Source organism: Gigantopelta aegis, chromosome 3 (assembly GCF_016097555.1).
Source record: "Gigantopelta aegis isolate Gae_Host chromosome 3, Gae_host_genome, whole genome shotgun sequence".
NCBI lineage: Eukaryota > Metazoa > Mollusca > Gastropoda > Neomphalida > Peltospiridae > Gigantopelta > Gigantopelta aegis.
In genome coordinates, this window is record NC_054701.1 from 53,890,831 (window position 1) to 53,906,327 (window position 15,497).

A 15,497-nucleotide genomic window follows, 5' to 3' on the forward strand; every position below is an offset into this window, starting at 1 on the left:
ATAAGGTTCTAAGCCGTAGCTTATTCTGGTCAGAGGCGGATCTAGGGGAGGGCAGGGGCCCGCCTTCACCCCCCCCCCCTCCAAATTTCGCGATAGTTATAATTTTATATATTAGTTTTCATTTTTTTACGATCCCCCTCCAAACCTCCCCAAAAATTTCCCTTGGCATTCCATCTCATGTCACTAGGGCCCCCCCCCCTCCCCCAAATGGATTTTCTGGATCCGCCACTGCTGGTCCTTTGTTTTTTCTTCCGAGTTCGACGCTTGTGTCAAAGTGATAATCTTACTGATGTCGAGTTGGTCTTCAGAGCTGCTCCTTCTCACCAGGTCAGGTCCGGCTACTGGGTCCATAGTTGCTGTCTTTGTCAACATATCGAGTCATATTTGTATCAAACGTAGGGGAATATTTTTGAATTGCAAGTTGAAAATAAAGATCATGTTTGTTTGCAACCATAAACAAGAATTGAAATTGTATAATATTCTGAACGTAATAATGGAAACAAAGCTTGTCTCATATTTGTTTTACCATAGATGATAAAAATACTTTTATCGTTAATCACAACACAAAACGATGTATATTATATACGATGTACCACATGTATCCCACAGTCGATAAAGTCACATTGTGCCCAAGGTTGCATTTACTATATGCTTAGTAAACGTTTCAAAAATGTTATTTCTTGACAATCAAATCATTAAATATAGACTGAATTCCATCGTGTCACACTTAGTGTTTGTCTTTACGTGGCAATAAACAATTCATCTATATTTTAGTAAGAATTCTAATTGCAACATGAACCATATTTCAGTTTGTCTTACTATTTTGTTTATGTATTTCTTTACAATTACCATTTATATGTTTGTTTACTAATGTGTTACCAATTTTAGGGTTTATCTATGCTTGTTTTTCTGAATGTTTTATTGATTTATTTGGTAATAATATCTATTTTAAGATAAAAAATATTCAAGACATAATATGAATAAAAGAAATACCGAATACGTCTTGGACAACATTTCAACGTTTGTTGTCAACATTAGCTATACTATTAAAATACACCTTTATTGTAAACATATAGGCCAATAGCTACATAGGGTCCTCGTGCACCCTCCCAACTATTACATTATGTTTTAGTAGCCCTAATATGTCCTAAAAATGAGACCAGTTGGGCTACATTACTCATTTGTCACCAGTGTTGGAGGGTATCCCAGAAAATGGCATTTGTTCGTTAACGTCATGCCATAATCGGTAGCCTCAAACTTTCGTGCATACAAATAATCACACAATGACAATGGCAAATTAAAGCTTATTATCTACTGGTCCGTATGGTATGCTTTAGCGTAGGATATCCACTACAAATCTAGAACTAAGTCATCATTAAGTGGCCATACCCCACTTTCTCTTGAGGCTTCCCATAAAATATCCCAATTTTTATAATATTTTTCTTTTTCACAAGAAACCACCCTGGAGGTGTAGGGAACGAAAAGCGTCTTACATCCCAGTAGAAAATTCCATTTTGTTGACAAAAACCAACATGAAGAGCTCCCATGTCTAGCAGTCCATCACGCGAAAAGCATGTGCAATAGCACACACGTAACAAACACGTCCTACTGCAGTGAGCTCCAGACTGGGAAACTAACATGTCCCTGGCTGTACTTAATATACTGTGTCCACCCCTTCTTCGTGTAAAAGAGTTATCAATTGATCACTTGTTAGACCCTCTCTTCTGTCATTTTAATAATTTATAAACCAGTGAGAAAAACGTGACCATCAGGTGGGGCTTGGGAAATGGACATTACTTTTAGTTATGAGTTGGACTTGGGTAGATTAAAGGAACAGAGCCCACATTGAAAACAATGTTTTACAGCGACACCTTTTATTTAGTCAAAATTTAAAAGTCATTATGGTACACCATCTTGGAATTTTCACATATTATAAAGATATCCTGATATTACTGATGTGTAAAAAGGAAGCATAGGTCACCTGACAAAATTTTGATCTACAGGCCGTTTCGTTTTGTTTTTCCGTGTCTAGTCAAATCAATCATTCTTTATATCCATTAACCATATGCAATTTAACCTTTTCTATAATGCAACAAAGAGGAAAAATAGTTATATTGCTCAAAATTAAATCCAGCAGACATAAGCTGAAGTATATATCTTCAATATTAAATACATTGGAACTAAAGAAAAGGGTGACCTTTTTAACCATTTACTGACTATTTACATTACATTTGAATACACGTATCAAAAAGTCCTCTTTTTTATTTTTGCACAGATAGTAATGCTGGGTGAGTAAATCAATATGAGATATAAAAATATACAGTTAACGATGTTCTACAGTCACAGCTTGAAATACCTCATACCTAGATTTAGAAAATCATTAAAATTCCAACATAAACCGTTTGAGAACTTTTGTTTTTAAAACAGCTTCATTGGAATGACCAACGATGTTCTTAAAAACGAAAACAGTACAAATAACATTATTTTCCGTATTCCATCGTGGGTGTGCGTGAGTCTGGGTTCAGAGTGGAGGATGGGAGGTGTCATTATTCCCTCATATCAATATGTACTGATACTGATGTCATAAAAATTACCTGCCCTTCATGTTTGCATTTAATGGAGTTTGCTACCCAATAGCCGATGTATTTGTTCGTGATGTGGTGTCGTTAAACATTTATTCATTCATTCAAAATGACCTGCTTGTCAAACGTGACGAAATAGGCGGACTAAATAAACTAAGATACATGTATGTGATGTTTTATTGAATACGAAGCCAAAATGACAGTCCCGTGATTGCTGTTCATTTTCGGACTTGTATAGAAGTACATCACGGTCTCCTTTAATAATACACAATTTTTCATAGAATTTTATTTAATTTCACAGAACATAATGGACTTGTTTTTCTCTTTTTGCCAAAACTGGTTTCCTTCTTTTCCTACTTTGACACAAACAAAAATTATATACGAATAACGTTTTGAAAACTAAAAGCAGACTATTATGTGGCTGTAGGTCTCACTACACAGATGTCATCTGCTATTGAAATCCATGTTAAATTACCCAACTTCAAATGAAGATTGCCAATAGAACGGGTTCTCTTTGCCACTTTATACACCATTGTGAACATATATAAGCATTTATTTTCACTCCAAAATTGAGAACATTTCCGTCTCAGTTTTTGTTGTTGTTGTTGTTGTTGGGGTTTTTTTGGTTTGGTTTTGTTTTGTTGTTGTTTTGCTATAAGACCGCATCTAGCTGTAGTACCCGTCATAATGACCTGTTCAGGAACCGAGTCACACCGCTCGCCTATACGAGGCGGGACGTAGCCCAGTGGTAAAGTGTCCGTTTGATGCGCGGTCGGTCTGGGATCGATCCTCGTCGGTGGGTCCATTTGGTTATTTCTCCTTCCAGCCAGTGTATCACGACTGGTATATCAAAGGCCGTGGCATGTGCTATCCTGTCTGTGGGATGGTGACTATAAAAGATCCCTTGCTACTAATGGAAAAACATGTAGCGGGTTTCCTCTCTATGACTGTGTCAAAATTACCATATGTTTGACACCCAATAGCCGATGATTAATAAATCAATGTGCTCTAGTGGTGTCGTTAAACAAAACAAACAAACTTCCTACATATCTCTGGAATGTTGATAAATAACATGACATTGTATGGAGTAAGTATAGATGTTTTAAACTCGTGCCTATTAGTGAATTCAATAGTCGTTATAACAACACATAACCATGCACTGGCGTAGTAAGCGGACGGAGGCATGTGGCCCTCCACCCCATACACACACACACACACACACACACACACACACACACATTTTTTGGCACCTTCCTACACCACTGCCATGTGCTTGAAAATTGAAAATATCCATCGGGTATATAATCTATAAAATGTCCTGCTTTAAATTTAAGTGTTTTCACATTAGTAATGTAATCATTTTAAAGACGCGAATGTGACTTACCAACGTTAGACACAAATCCAAGATTGATCGACGCCTTTGTATTGACACCGTGAACCTCATCGTGGTCGTATTGTGCTGGTGTTGTCGTCTTCACGCACGGCAGATTGTAGCCTACAGCGACGAGTCGAAATACGCAGATGCTAAGGTCAATGTCATTGGATGTGATGTTAATTTCATACTTGAAATGTTCACCTGGCGGAGATTTTATGACGAGGTTGTAGGTGACGATGTAACCGACAGGAGTGGAAGTGAGACTAGAATTCTTGTTCAATATTATTGTTGGCGTCTTCGTCTAGAATAAATATATTAATTAGTGGTTAAAAATAGCATCTATCAAAACGTATATAGCCTACAATATGTCAACTCAAATGGGACATGTAAATAATGATAAAATTCACATAACATTTAACGTCATAATGTTTCACATTGTCACGAAGTCCTTCATACATAAGTGTGTAAATAGTCCACCTATTGTTGCTACCACAATTCAACTCTACATCAGGGCTAGGAATGTTCTAGAGGCATCCCCCAAGCAGCCTACAGCGACAAACCGTGTAGTGGGTGTTGTCCGCAGCCTACAGCGACAAACCGTGTAGTGGGTGTTGTCCGCAGCCTACAGCGACAAACCGTGTAGTGGGTGTTGTCCGCAGCCTACAGCGACAAACCGTGTAGTGGGTGTTGTCCGCAGCCTACAGCGACAAACCGTGTAGTGGGTGTTGTCCGCAGCCTACAGGGACAAACCGTGTAGTGGGTGTTGTCCGCAGCCTACAGTGACAAACCGTGTAGTGGGTGTTGTCCTCAACCATGTTTAGCTGGTCTTGGCTCCTGCACCATTAGCTTCAATGTATTTAAAACTCAGTTTTAGAACCCATTATATGTACTTGTGTGTCTGCTGGATTTTATTTTAAGCAATATAACTAATGTTCCCTTTGTTACATTATAAAAAAAGGTTCAATTTCGTACGGTTAATTGATATAGCAGTATGGTTCTTACTACAATGAATGTGAAACATTATCACATGTATCTAATTATTATATTTCCATGTGTGTAACTATTTCTTCAGTATAAAATACTATGAACTAACAAACTCGTTTTTCAAACGTTAACTTCTTTATTCATAGTAAATTAATACACAGCTTAAGTCGAACGCCATGGATGGATGGATGCATTGAATGGATATGGATGGATATACTGATGGATGATTGGATGGATGAATGGATGCAATTGATGGCTATATGGGTGAGTGGATGAAATTGATGGATATATGGATGGATTGATGGATGGATATATTTGTGTGATACTACACGTCTTTTTGCTAGGTATGATCTTTGTCAGACGAGTGAACGTCCCATGTTAAAATCTGAGCGAACAAAAGTTCCCATGTTTCGTAACGATGACATCTTGCGAAAACGAGTATGGTATTTTTATCAGTCATTGTTTTACTACATAATGACATCTATATATTCGTGCAATAAATAGACAGAACCACATACCAGTTGTTTTGCCATGTTATTTATTGCACAAGTTTATAGTGTGCACGAGTATTATACCACAAGACCGCGGTTAGAATTTTCTTTATTACTACATGTATAGTAAAATTAAATGGGTATGTAATAAATAACATGGCAAAACAACTGATGTGGTTCTGTCTATTTATTATCCACGTTCAACATACCGGAGACATCTATCGTGTTTGATATTGTTGGCTATGTGTGGCAAAACCCCCACTATGTGTCCTTGTGACAGTCGTAAGCGAACTAGCTCATCATGTGCGGTGAAATTGCTGATAGCTTATAGATGACCAAAAAGTCGCACGTAACGTTTTGCACAGCTCGTCGCTCTCGTGTGTACAATGTTTTAGACCAGGGAAGAGTACTTCTCTTACCGAAATGATTTAGCAACTAATATTCCAACTGGTGGTGGTTACGAAATGAATACGACATACACAGACACCCAATAGGTGGATAATAAGGATGGATAGGTGGGTGGATGGATGGATGGATGGATGGATAGGCGGATGGGTGGGTAGCTTGTTGTTTAAGTGGATGGATGGATATATGGATGCACACTTTGATAAAGACGGTTGTTTCTCTCCTGATAAAAGTGTGCATCATGCCGAGCTTTGTAAAGTTTGCATTTAGTTCCGAATTAGGCTTGCCGTAGACCAAAGGACCAGTGTTACATTGCTTATCTCACTGGTGGTAATTTCACGTTGCTGCATTTGTGTTTAATAATTTGTTAGTAATGTTACAGTGTTTTGTGTGTGTGTGGGGGGGAGGGGGGGGGGGGTTCTTGAAAGAAGTTTGACCTTTAAGGAATTTTTATCATTTTCGTTTTTATTTATTGAGATAGGGGAGCTTATATATTACTAAGGGGCGGCACAAAGTCCAGTGGTACAGCGCTCACTTGATGGTCGGTTTAGGATCGATCACAGTTGTGGGCCCATTGAGTTATTGTTCGTTCCAGTCAGAGCACCACAACTGGTATATCAAAGGCCGTAGTATGTGCTATCCTGTATGTGGGATGGTGCATATAAAAGATCCCTTACTACTAATGGAAACATGTAGCGGGTTTCCTCTCTAAAACGTCCCTGGGTCCGCCCTTGTAAATTTGCAGAATAAAAATAATAACTCGCCAAAATGACTGGATGGATCTCATAATCTCACCACCCACCCTTTGCTTCCCTTACCTCCGATTAATATGATAGCAATTAATACAAATGTGTGTGGTGTGGGGGTGGGTAGGTATAGTCCATGGGCCAGATACCGATTTTCTATATTTACACATATTTTGGGCTGCTTGAACCTTTTACTATTAAAAATTGCACTGTATTTAATATATTGAGGCAGCATTATTCAAATATGGTTCAGTATATCTGCCTATACTATACTCAACAAAATTAATTAAGGTCCAATAGATATTTTAGCATTTTCCTTTAAATATGGGGGAAAATACAACTTCTTCCGTTGAAAGTTGTCAGCATTGTGGCATGTTCTTAAACACAATGACAAAAAAACATTCTGAACAAATACTAGCCTAATGCTCATTTCAATATTTTTCGTAAGTATGCGAAATACCCAGTGTTTTTTGCGTGTATAACCAGTAAAGGTTTACTGAAACAATGTAAAGAAGCCATATACATGACCAAAACATGCTAAAATAATATGACAGTAACAAAGAATTATATTATAATATAACAAAGTTTACTAGCCCTTAATTAATTTTGTTGAGTATACATGTATGTGCATCAATATTATGAATATGTACCTCTTTACTAAACACCAGTGTTAAAAATTTAAAGCGTCAGTTTTGTGTACCTACCATAATTTCTTTTGCATTACATGTACATCTATCTCACAGAAGTTCATCTGTGTTTGTAATATTTTTAGATTTGCCTTTATATTTACACTGTGCTTAACTTATGCTCAGGTGTATATAATTATTTTCTACATCAAATATTGTCTAGGAAAGTTTTGACTTCCTTTCATATTCCTTTGCATTTTCATGCAATTAAAATATGTCTGTCATGTTCACAATTTCTGGTATTCTCCATCTCCAGACTGCTCTGGTTCCTCCATCAGTATGCCCATCAGCGCTCATAGTATAATATCACTATTTCATCTCTAGTGTTCCTTCTAAAATTTCTCAGCCATATGACAATTTGGTTGGGGAATAGCCTGGACTGCCTGGCATGACTGATACCAAATTTGTTCTCTTTATGTGCATTCTCAGAGCATTCTCAGTGAATACATACATGTAGAGTGGAGAAGGCTGATTTATACTCTACTGTAGTTCAATAACAAACATTTCCAGATATTTCTCAAGTCATGATGTTTTTGTATGTTATTCGCATCTGCACTCCCATAGAGAAGGTATATGAAATGATCTGCTTCTTAAATATATGAACATCAATTTTTGCTGAACTTCCATGAGCTAACAACATTTCAAGGAAGTCTTGGTGTTGCTTGAGAATATTCAAAACCTCCAGTTTTCCATTCTACATTAAAGCACTGTTGGTATCGTAGCCAGTAATGGCAAGCACAGCTGGAATTGCTAGTTGATAGGTGTCTTCCCTGCATCCTTAATGATGCTGTGCACATCTATAAGATTCCTCTTGTTGCCAAGTTGAGTGTATAAAAATTTTCGTATCTGGGATGGTGAACTGTCAGCAATGTACAGACATTGAAGTATAATCGATGGTTTCTGCATCTTCTTGTGTACTTTACAACACCCCCAGACATGGTTTGCATTTGAAACATGTACTTTGTCTCACAAATAGAACCCTCTTCCCAAGAAGCTGAGGGCAGGATTTTCTTTTTTTCATTTCACCTTTTGTCTTCCAGTCTCTTAAGACCTTTGTAGGGATTCCTTAGATCAAGTGTGGGCTGGAAGAACCCCTTTCACATGAGAAATTTAGTGCCAAAACACGAATGCAGTTATTATGCTACTGCGGATTAGTTGCAAACCTTCCATCCAGTAGATATTCCCTAAAAATATGCTGTACTAATAGAGCAAATTGTCATGGTCTCATATGGTATTAGTCATATCACAAAGTCCAGGGTATTTCTCAAACACATAGAAATGGCTGAGAAATGTCCAAAGAAATACTGAAGCTGAATTGGATGGTTTGTGATCTGATAATGCAAGAGCTGTTAACATATTGAGTGAGGAACAAGAGCAAAGGTCCAGAGGAAAAATAAGAAATTACAGATATTGTGAACATAAAATAATATTATATTTGAGTCAGATGATAAGACTGAAATAGGAAAGAAAGTCAAGTGCTAGATATGCCTGATGACTATATCTGATGTCAATTATATAAACCTAAACATAAATTAAGCACTATTTAAATACAAATATGTTTTTAAAAATAGTACAAGCTTCTGTGAGATAGATGAATTGTAAATGTTTTAACACACATGCGAAGGAAAGGTACTTGTAATTGGCTGGTACTAAGAACAGAGGGACATCTTCATAATTTTGTGAACATAGTATATAAACTCCATATACTTAACCATATTTGAATAATGAAGCCTCAATATGTTATAGAAAAAAGCCAGGTCAATTGTTGTTTTTTTAATAATAAAAGCTTCAGGCAATCCTAAGTATGTGTATACATAGAAATTAATACATTTCTGGCATTGCTTACTAGTAACTTATTTTGAGAAGTATAAAAGTATTCATACCTCATATTATATTGTTTTGTAATTGTTATTAACATCTACTTTATAGAATAAAAGGAAGGATGTAGAAATAGAAAATTGTAAACTTCACATATATCATAGTTGGGTCACATAAAATGATTGAGAATTGGGAATGAAAGTTAGATTTTTATAGTGCTAGATATTTGCCTGATGACAATATTCTATGTAGATATCAATTATATACACCAAAACATAAGTTAAGCATAATATAAATAGAACTGCAATTCTAAAATATTACAAAAAGCAACAAAAAAACTAGCTATTGTAAGATGAACTGTTGTGAGATAGATAAATTGTATATGTAATGCAGACTTGCCTAGAATGGTATGTAAATTCACTTTTTATGTTTGTAAGACTTGTGTGTAATATAAAAATATTCAAAATATCCATGTAAATGGTTTAGACAGCATGTACTGCACCATACTTCAGTAATGCTGCCTTCAGATATCAAATACAGTACAATAATAAAAGGATCAGAATGTTTTAGGTATGGTATGTATATATACACATGTACATAGAGAATTACGTATATTGGGAACTGTGTAACTTTTGCTGGTGAGTATACCCCCTGTACTATATCCATACCACATATATTGCATTGCTTTGTGGTTTGTTGTTTTGAACATGTAATTTAGCATGAATAGCATTCATAATTTGGTCTTAAGCCTGTTCAAAATATGTCTGAATGTTAACTTCAACATTGCCATGCAGTTTTTTTCATATACTACATGTATGTTTGTAATACTCAGGACATTTCAAATTCATTGACTCACTATGCTTAGTCAAATGACAAAAATGTATTATTTTTTGGTGGAATACATTCACCAGTAACCCAGCTTTAAAGTAAAAGTGGTGATATAGTCCAGAATTATTTTCAAATATTTCTGAAAATTGTGTGGAACATACACCTTGATAAGAAATTTGCCCTGTTAAAAATAAATAGGGTGCCTACACTCAAACGTGCCCTACAGGCACACCCACCAACAGATTGCCTGCAGACAAGCTGATTTGAATATGTCTATGGATATGCTTCAAAGATATACTCATCTTGGAAAATCCCTATTGGGGGGGGGGGGGGGGGGGGGGGGATATAGTGGGCCCACAGTCTAGTAGTGGTGATGGTGTGTGTGTGTGTGTGTATATGTGTGTGTGTGTGTGTGTGTGTGTGGGTGTGGGTGGGTGGGGGTGTGTGTGTGTGGAGACAAAACCAAACAGCTCGACAGCTGAACGTACCGTCGCCACGTATCCATTGGTGCGTGGATACACAGCGAGCTGGCCAACCCACATTCTAGTCGGGCTGTACATTGTGCCCACGCTCAGCCAGGTTCGTGATCCATTTGTATTAGTGGAGTGTTCCTGCATCTGCACGATGGTCTCGATTGTCAGGGTGTCTTCCGTCGTGTCGTTACCACCGATTAACTCCGAGTTGCAGACCGCGCCAAGCGACAGTATCGACCTGTCGTTTAGTTTGTCATGGTACCTAAAACAATGTCATAATCTCACAAATTACTGCAACCGCGCCAAGCGACAGTATCGACCTGTCGTTTAGTTTGTCAAGGCACCTAAAACATTGTCATAATCTCACAAATTAACACAAACTAACGTCTGGGCAATTTGTTTCAATTTTACGGGCAACTGAACAATAAATGCAGTTAAATTTGATCATTAAAAGTCCGTACTTGAAACTGCGGGCAACGGGGCAAGGTATGTTTTTCGTTTTCTTTAATGTGGGTGCGTGAGATTAAAGTATTACAAAAATGTATCAGTTCTGGAATATTTTTAAAATTACTTTTACTTTTTAGATACTATTGTTATTTAAACTTTAAATGTGATATAAATGCAGAAACAATGGCGCGTTTGGATGTTAAATTTGCGTGTATTTTCTGCACAAACAAAATTAAAAAATGTTTAAAAAGTAAACACGTTTTTATTTGCATAACTACCTGTCATCCCAGTAACACACAATTTTGTTTACCCAAGGTAAATTGGTGATAAGGACCGGCCTCGGTGGCGTCGTGGTCAGGCCATCGGTCTACAGGCTGGTAGGTACTGGGTTCGGATCCCAGTCGAGGCATGTGATTTTTAATCCAGATACCGACTCCAAACCCTGAGTGAGTGCTCCGCAAGGCTCAATGGGTAGGTGTAAACCACTTGCACTGACCAGTGATCCATAACTGGTTCAACAAAGGCCATGGTTTGTGCTATCCTGCCTGTGGGAAGCGCAAATAAAAGATCCTATGCTGCTAATCGGAAAGAGTAGCCCATGTAGTGGCGACAGCGGGTTTCCTCTCAAAAACTGTGTGGTCCTTAACCATATGTCTGACGCCATATAACCGTAAATAAAATGTGTTGAGTGCGTCGTTAAATAAAACATTTCTTTCTTTCTTTCTTTCTTGGTGATGAGGAAGGGTCATTAAGATAAGTACATAAGTGTATATAAGACGTAAGATAAGTGCATTTGCATAGGAAACTGTAAGAAGGTTTCCATGTTACCACCAGTACTATACTTATGTAGCAAAGAATCACAGGGTATGGATATGATACATGATGTACGTGTGCAAAGTACGTGACAGGTGTGGAGTTTGGGGATATAATAGTTTAAATATTGTCTGTTATTTCATAAATACATTTATCGGGGTATGAACAACCTGCGCTTCTGCAGGCATAATAAACAAGACGTAAACAAAATATATTTTGCAAACATTGAATAAGACGATTAGAGCTGAATAGCAGTCTTAAGGACGTGTCCGTTAGTCCAGCAGTGCCAGCAACTTTTCATACGACCAATTAAAACTTCGCTGGCTGAATAAAGTAACCCGTAACGGATTTGCAATATTGTTTCGACCCGAGTTCATTGATACTACTATATTTGTTTTCAAGGGCCAATAAACTTTATTTAAACAAAATTAAAACCAATTCATGTGTATATGAAATGATGATGGTTGATGTCAGACCTACTAACAATGAAACTATAGGCGGACTACAGTCAGATTATTTAAGATGTAATTTCGTTTTCCTTCAAAAATGTATTCAAAATAAAATCTTGAATTATAATCATTCTTCATTCAGAAAATAAATATTTGTAAAAATAAATTAAAACATTTTTGTCTTCTGTCCTTCTATTGAACTAAGCGGTAAAGTTGGGGGGGGGGGGGGGGGGGGGGTAGGTTTGGTGAAAACAGTTCACAATTTACTTATGAATGTGAAAAACGATATATTTACCGCGAATCATAGACGATTGCTTTGTTGACGACTGACTTCGTGAGACAGACAATGTTTTTGCCCACGGACTTGATCTCCGTCCTGCAGATTGAAATAGGGGTCTTTCCATCCCCAGCTGTATCGTTGGGCATAATGAATTCAATGTCCATCATTGGGTACTTGACATCCCGTTTTGTCTTCATCTCGTAAACAAACGTTGTCGCCGTTCCTACTTCAACGTACTCGCTCCCAACATCACCATACTTCAAGCTAAATGTTGGTACACTCTCATTCTAAAGAAATGACACAGATGTCGGGTCATTCAAACACATAGTGATGTTGTAAAGTCAAGTTCTACATCTATCTACTGTAACTGAGCTATATTAATCAAGCGGGTTTATTGGTGGTATATCATTACATGGCTACATCTGGTTTAGCGTTGTTGGCATGATACATGGCTGCTACGGCCTAGTAGCGTTAAGACAAGAGGTCTAGCAACTACGCCAACAGGGCTGATATACATTGACCATTCCACATCAACAATCATGTTTTATTGTGAAAAGTATAATTATTAAAGTGAAACATTCTTAAACATATCTAATACAATCTTATAAGGTGATACTCACGGAGAAAAATAAGGTGCAACAGAGGGCACAGGGTAGGAATTACAGTGTGTAGAAATGCTAAGTAAATCATTCTACACACGATTCACAATATTGCCATCATGTTTTGTTTTGTTCATTTTCACATACCTTTCTTAAAAACTAAAATTGTTGAGGTTTAATCTATAAGGAATTGTTTACAATTAGCACTAGAAACACTAGAACTAGAATTAGTGACATGTAAAGGCAAACTGTCTTTAAAATATGTGTCCTTATAAGGAAATATTGTTCCTGTTCTAAGTGACCAACTGGCGTAATAAATCTGTATGAGGTTAATAATTTTTGTTTATATACTCTTCAAAACAAGTAATGAGAATTTACAATTGCCAAAATTGTAAAGTATATTAGCTGTGGGGAATGGTTATATGACAATAGTGAATTAATTGGGCAAACATTACAACCAGTAGTTCAGTATTACAGTAGGTTTTATGACCACCAAAGATCTTGAAGGACGATTGGGGTCAGAAGTGAAATTTGAAAGTTGACGGTTTTTTTATCAGTAAATCGTAAATTCAAACAATAAAAATGACTGAAAACAAAACAATAACAACTGTATGATCAACAGAATGAAAAAGATTGACAGAAATAATGTTCCACACTGATTAATCGACCTTCCTGGAAATAGTCAAAATCGAGAATGACACTCCGCACGTGTATGGGGCAAATGCGTGATGCACGTTCAAACTATGGAATGTGTTTCGGTGTGTTGATAAATACATGTGTAGACCTGAACGTTCTTTACTAGCATGTCTGTGGTCAAAACGTATCTTCTGTCTAATAGTTGATATTAACATTAATATTTCAGGTTCCCCTACTTTTTTCAAGAGTATACATGTTAAATTTAGTTAACTTCATCAGGCATAAACTTTAATATTCTTAAAGCAATGAACCATTGTAAAACGTGGTGACTCTATCGCCTATGTAAGAGATTGTAATAGACACACCATTGTTTACAAGATGATTGTCGCCTATGTAAAATATTTTAATAGTCAAAACATTGTTAACATAGTGACTGTCGGCTTTGTAAAATATAGCCACAACTTACCACAATTTGTGTGTCGATCGCAGGTGCAGCTTGGACTGTCAGTAAGCGGTCTCCTAAATTCAACTTCGTTCCATTCTGTATGAAACCGATGGTAATGTTGTGTTCGCTGCCGTCGCTCGCAGAACTGTGGTTGTTTGCCTTCACTAAGATTTGGAATGTAATGTCATTGCTGTTATTGACAGCAGTGTTCACCCAGCCCCACGACCCCACGTTGGTCACTCGACCAAGATGTAGCACTGCCCGATCTGGCACAGAAGTGCCGTTACCATCTTGGGAGGAATAAATCGCTTCTATGTTCTTCTGTAAACAGGGCATGTTTTCACCCACACTTTTGATGAGCAGGGCACATATTTGAAGGATTGCTCCATTGGAATAAGGCGTGAGAACTTCCAGTTCATAGTCTTGAGTTGTGTGCTCGGGGATCGTAACCGTCAACTCTACGACGGCAGGTGTTTGAGTAGTGAGGGTGTTCCCGCCACTAATAGCATATGTTGGACTAAGCTAGAAGATGTCAGTAACAAGATATAAAAGCATGATCACATGTTTCACAATAACGTAAAAGATACCATTTTGTATTACAGCTGTATGCTCATTTCAGGAAAACAACCTAAGGTTCTAGTACTTGCTAAGAATTACATGCATTTTGGGACTTAACATAAGTGAGTGAGGGTGTTTTAAAATATATTTTGGAAAGGTTTTATTTCAAAGTGATATGTCTATTAAATTCTGCAATGCCAATAAAATGTGAATTATTTTTTTTTAAATTGAATTTCAGTATGTTTACAAGAAATATTATATATATAAGAAAATATCGATAAAGACATAAATACGTGTATTTTAGAATTAAAAAAATAGTATATCATAATATATTGTGTTTTTGTACAAAGTACATATCCTATGTTTTGCCTTAAACTTAACACTATGAAATTGCGTTTAGTTTAATCACAGTTTGATGGATTTTAACACGACGTACTTGTAATTACGTTTACTTACAGCGTCATTGACCATAGTGGTGGCTGTCACTGCAATTTGTCCTGCCCATATCTGATCACCTCCAATCTGCAGAGCGGCGCCAACCCAATACACCTGATTAAGCACGGCCATGTCTCCGTACAGATGGGCAATAAACTCAACAGTAATTCGGCTATCAGACTCAACATAGGCAGAATCTCGCACACCTTGAGTCACATAAGAAAGAAATAACACATACTAAATTCACAAGAAAGGGATGCTATATTAAATGAATAAATAGTAACGCATGCGCAAGCAACAGACGTTCCTATAAAATATGTTTTCTATCTAAACAAAAAGATCAACTAGTCCCAAATTACCGACAATACTGCGCGAGATACAACTCAATACAGTATAATTAATTTTTTTGAATATAACTAATTCATTAACTTTGAATATAACTGTCAG

General features: G+C 36.9%; 1 protein-coding gene across 1 annotated transcript in view; it reads right to left on the reverse strand.

The window, feature by feature from the left end:
- LOC121368242 overlaps positions 1-15,497 on the reverse strand; it is a 101,574-nt gene that overhangs the window by 58,522 nt on the left and 27,555 nt on the right. Inside the window, exons 8-12 of the mRNA XM_041492883.1 lie at positions 15,072-15,256; positions 14,079-14,579; positions 12,393-12,664; positions 10,404-10,650; positions 3,967-4,258 (exon numbers count right to left, since the gene is read on the reverse strand). Coding sequence (XP_041348817.1) covers positions 3,967-4,258; positions 10,404-10,650; positions 12,393-12,664; positions 14,079-14,579; positions 15,072-15,256 — 1,497 coding nt within the window. The remainder of the gene's footprint in view (positions 1-3,966; positions 4,259-10,403; positions 10,651-12,392; positions 12,665-14,078; positions 14,580-15,071; positions 15,257-15,497) is intronic.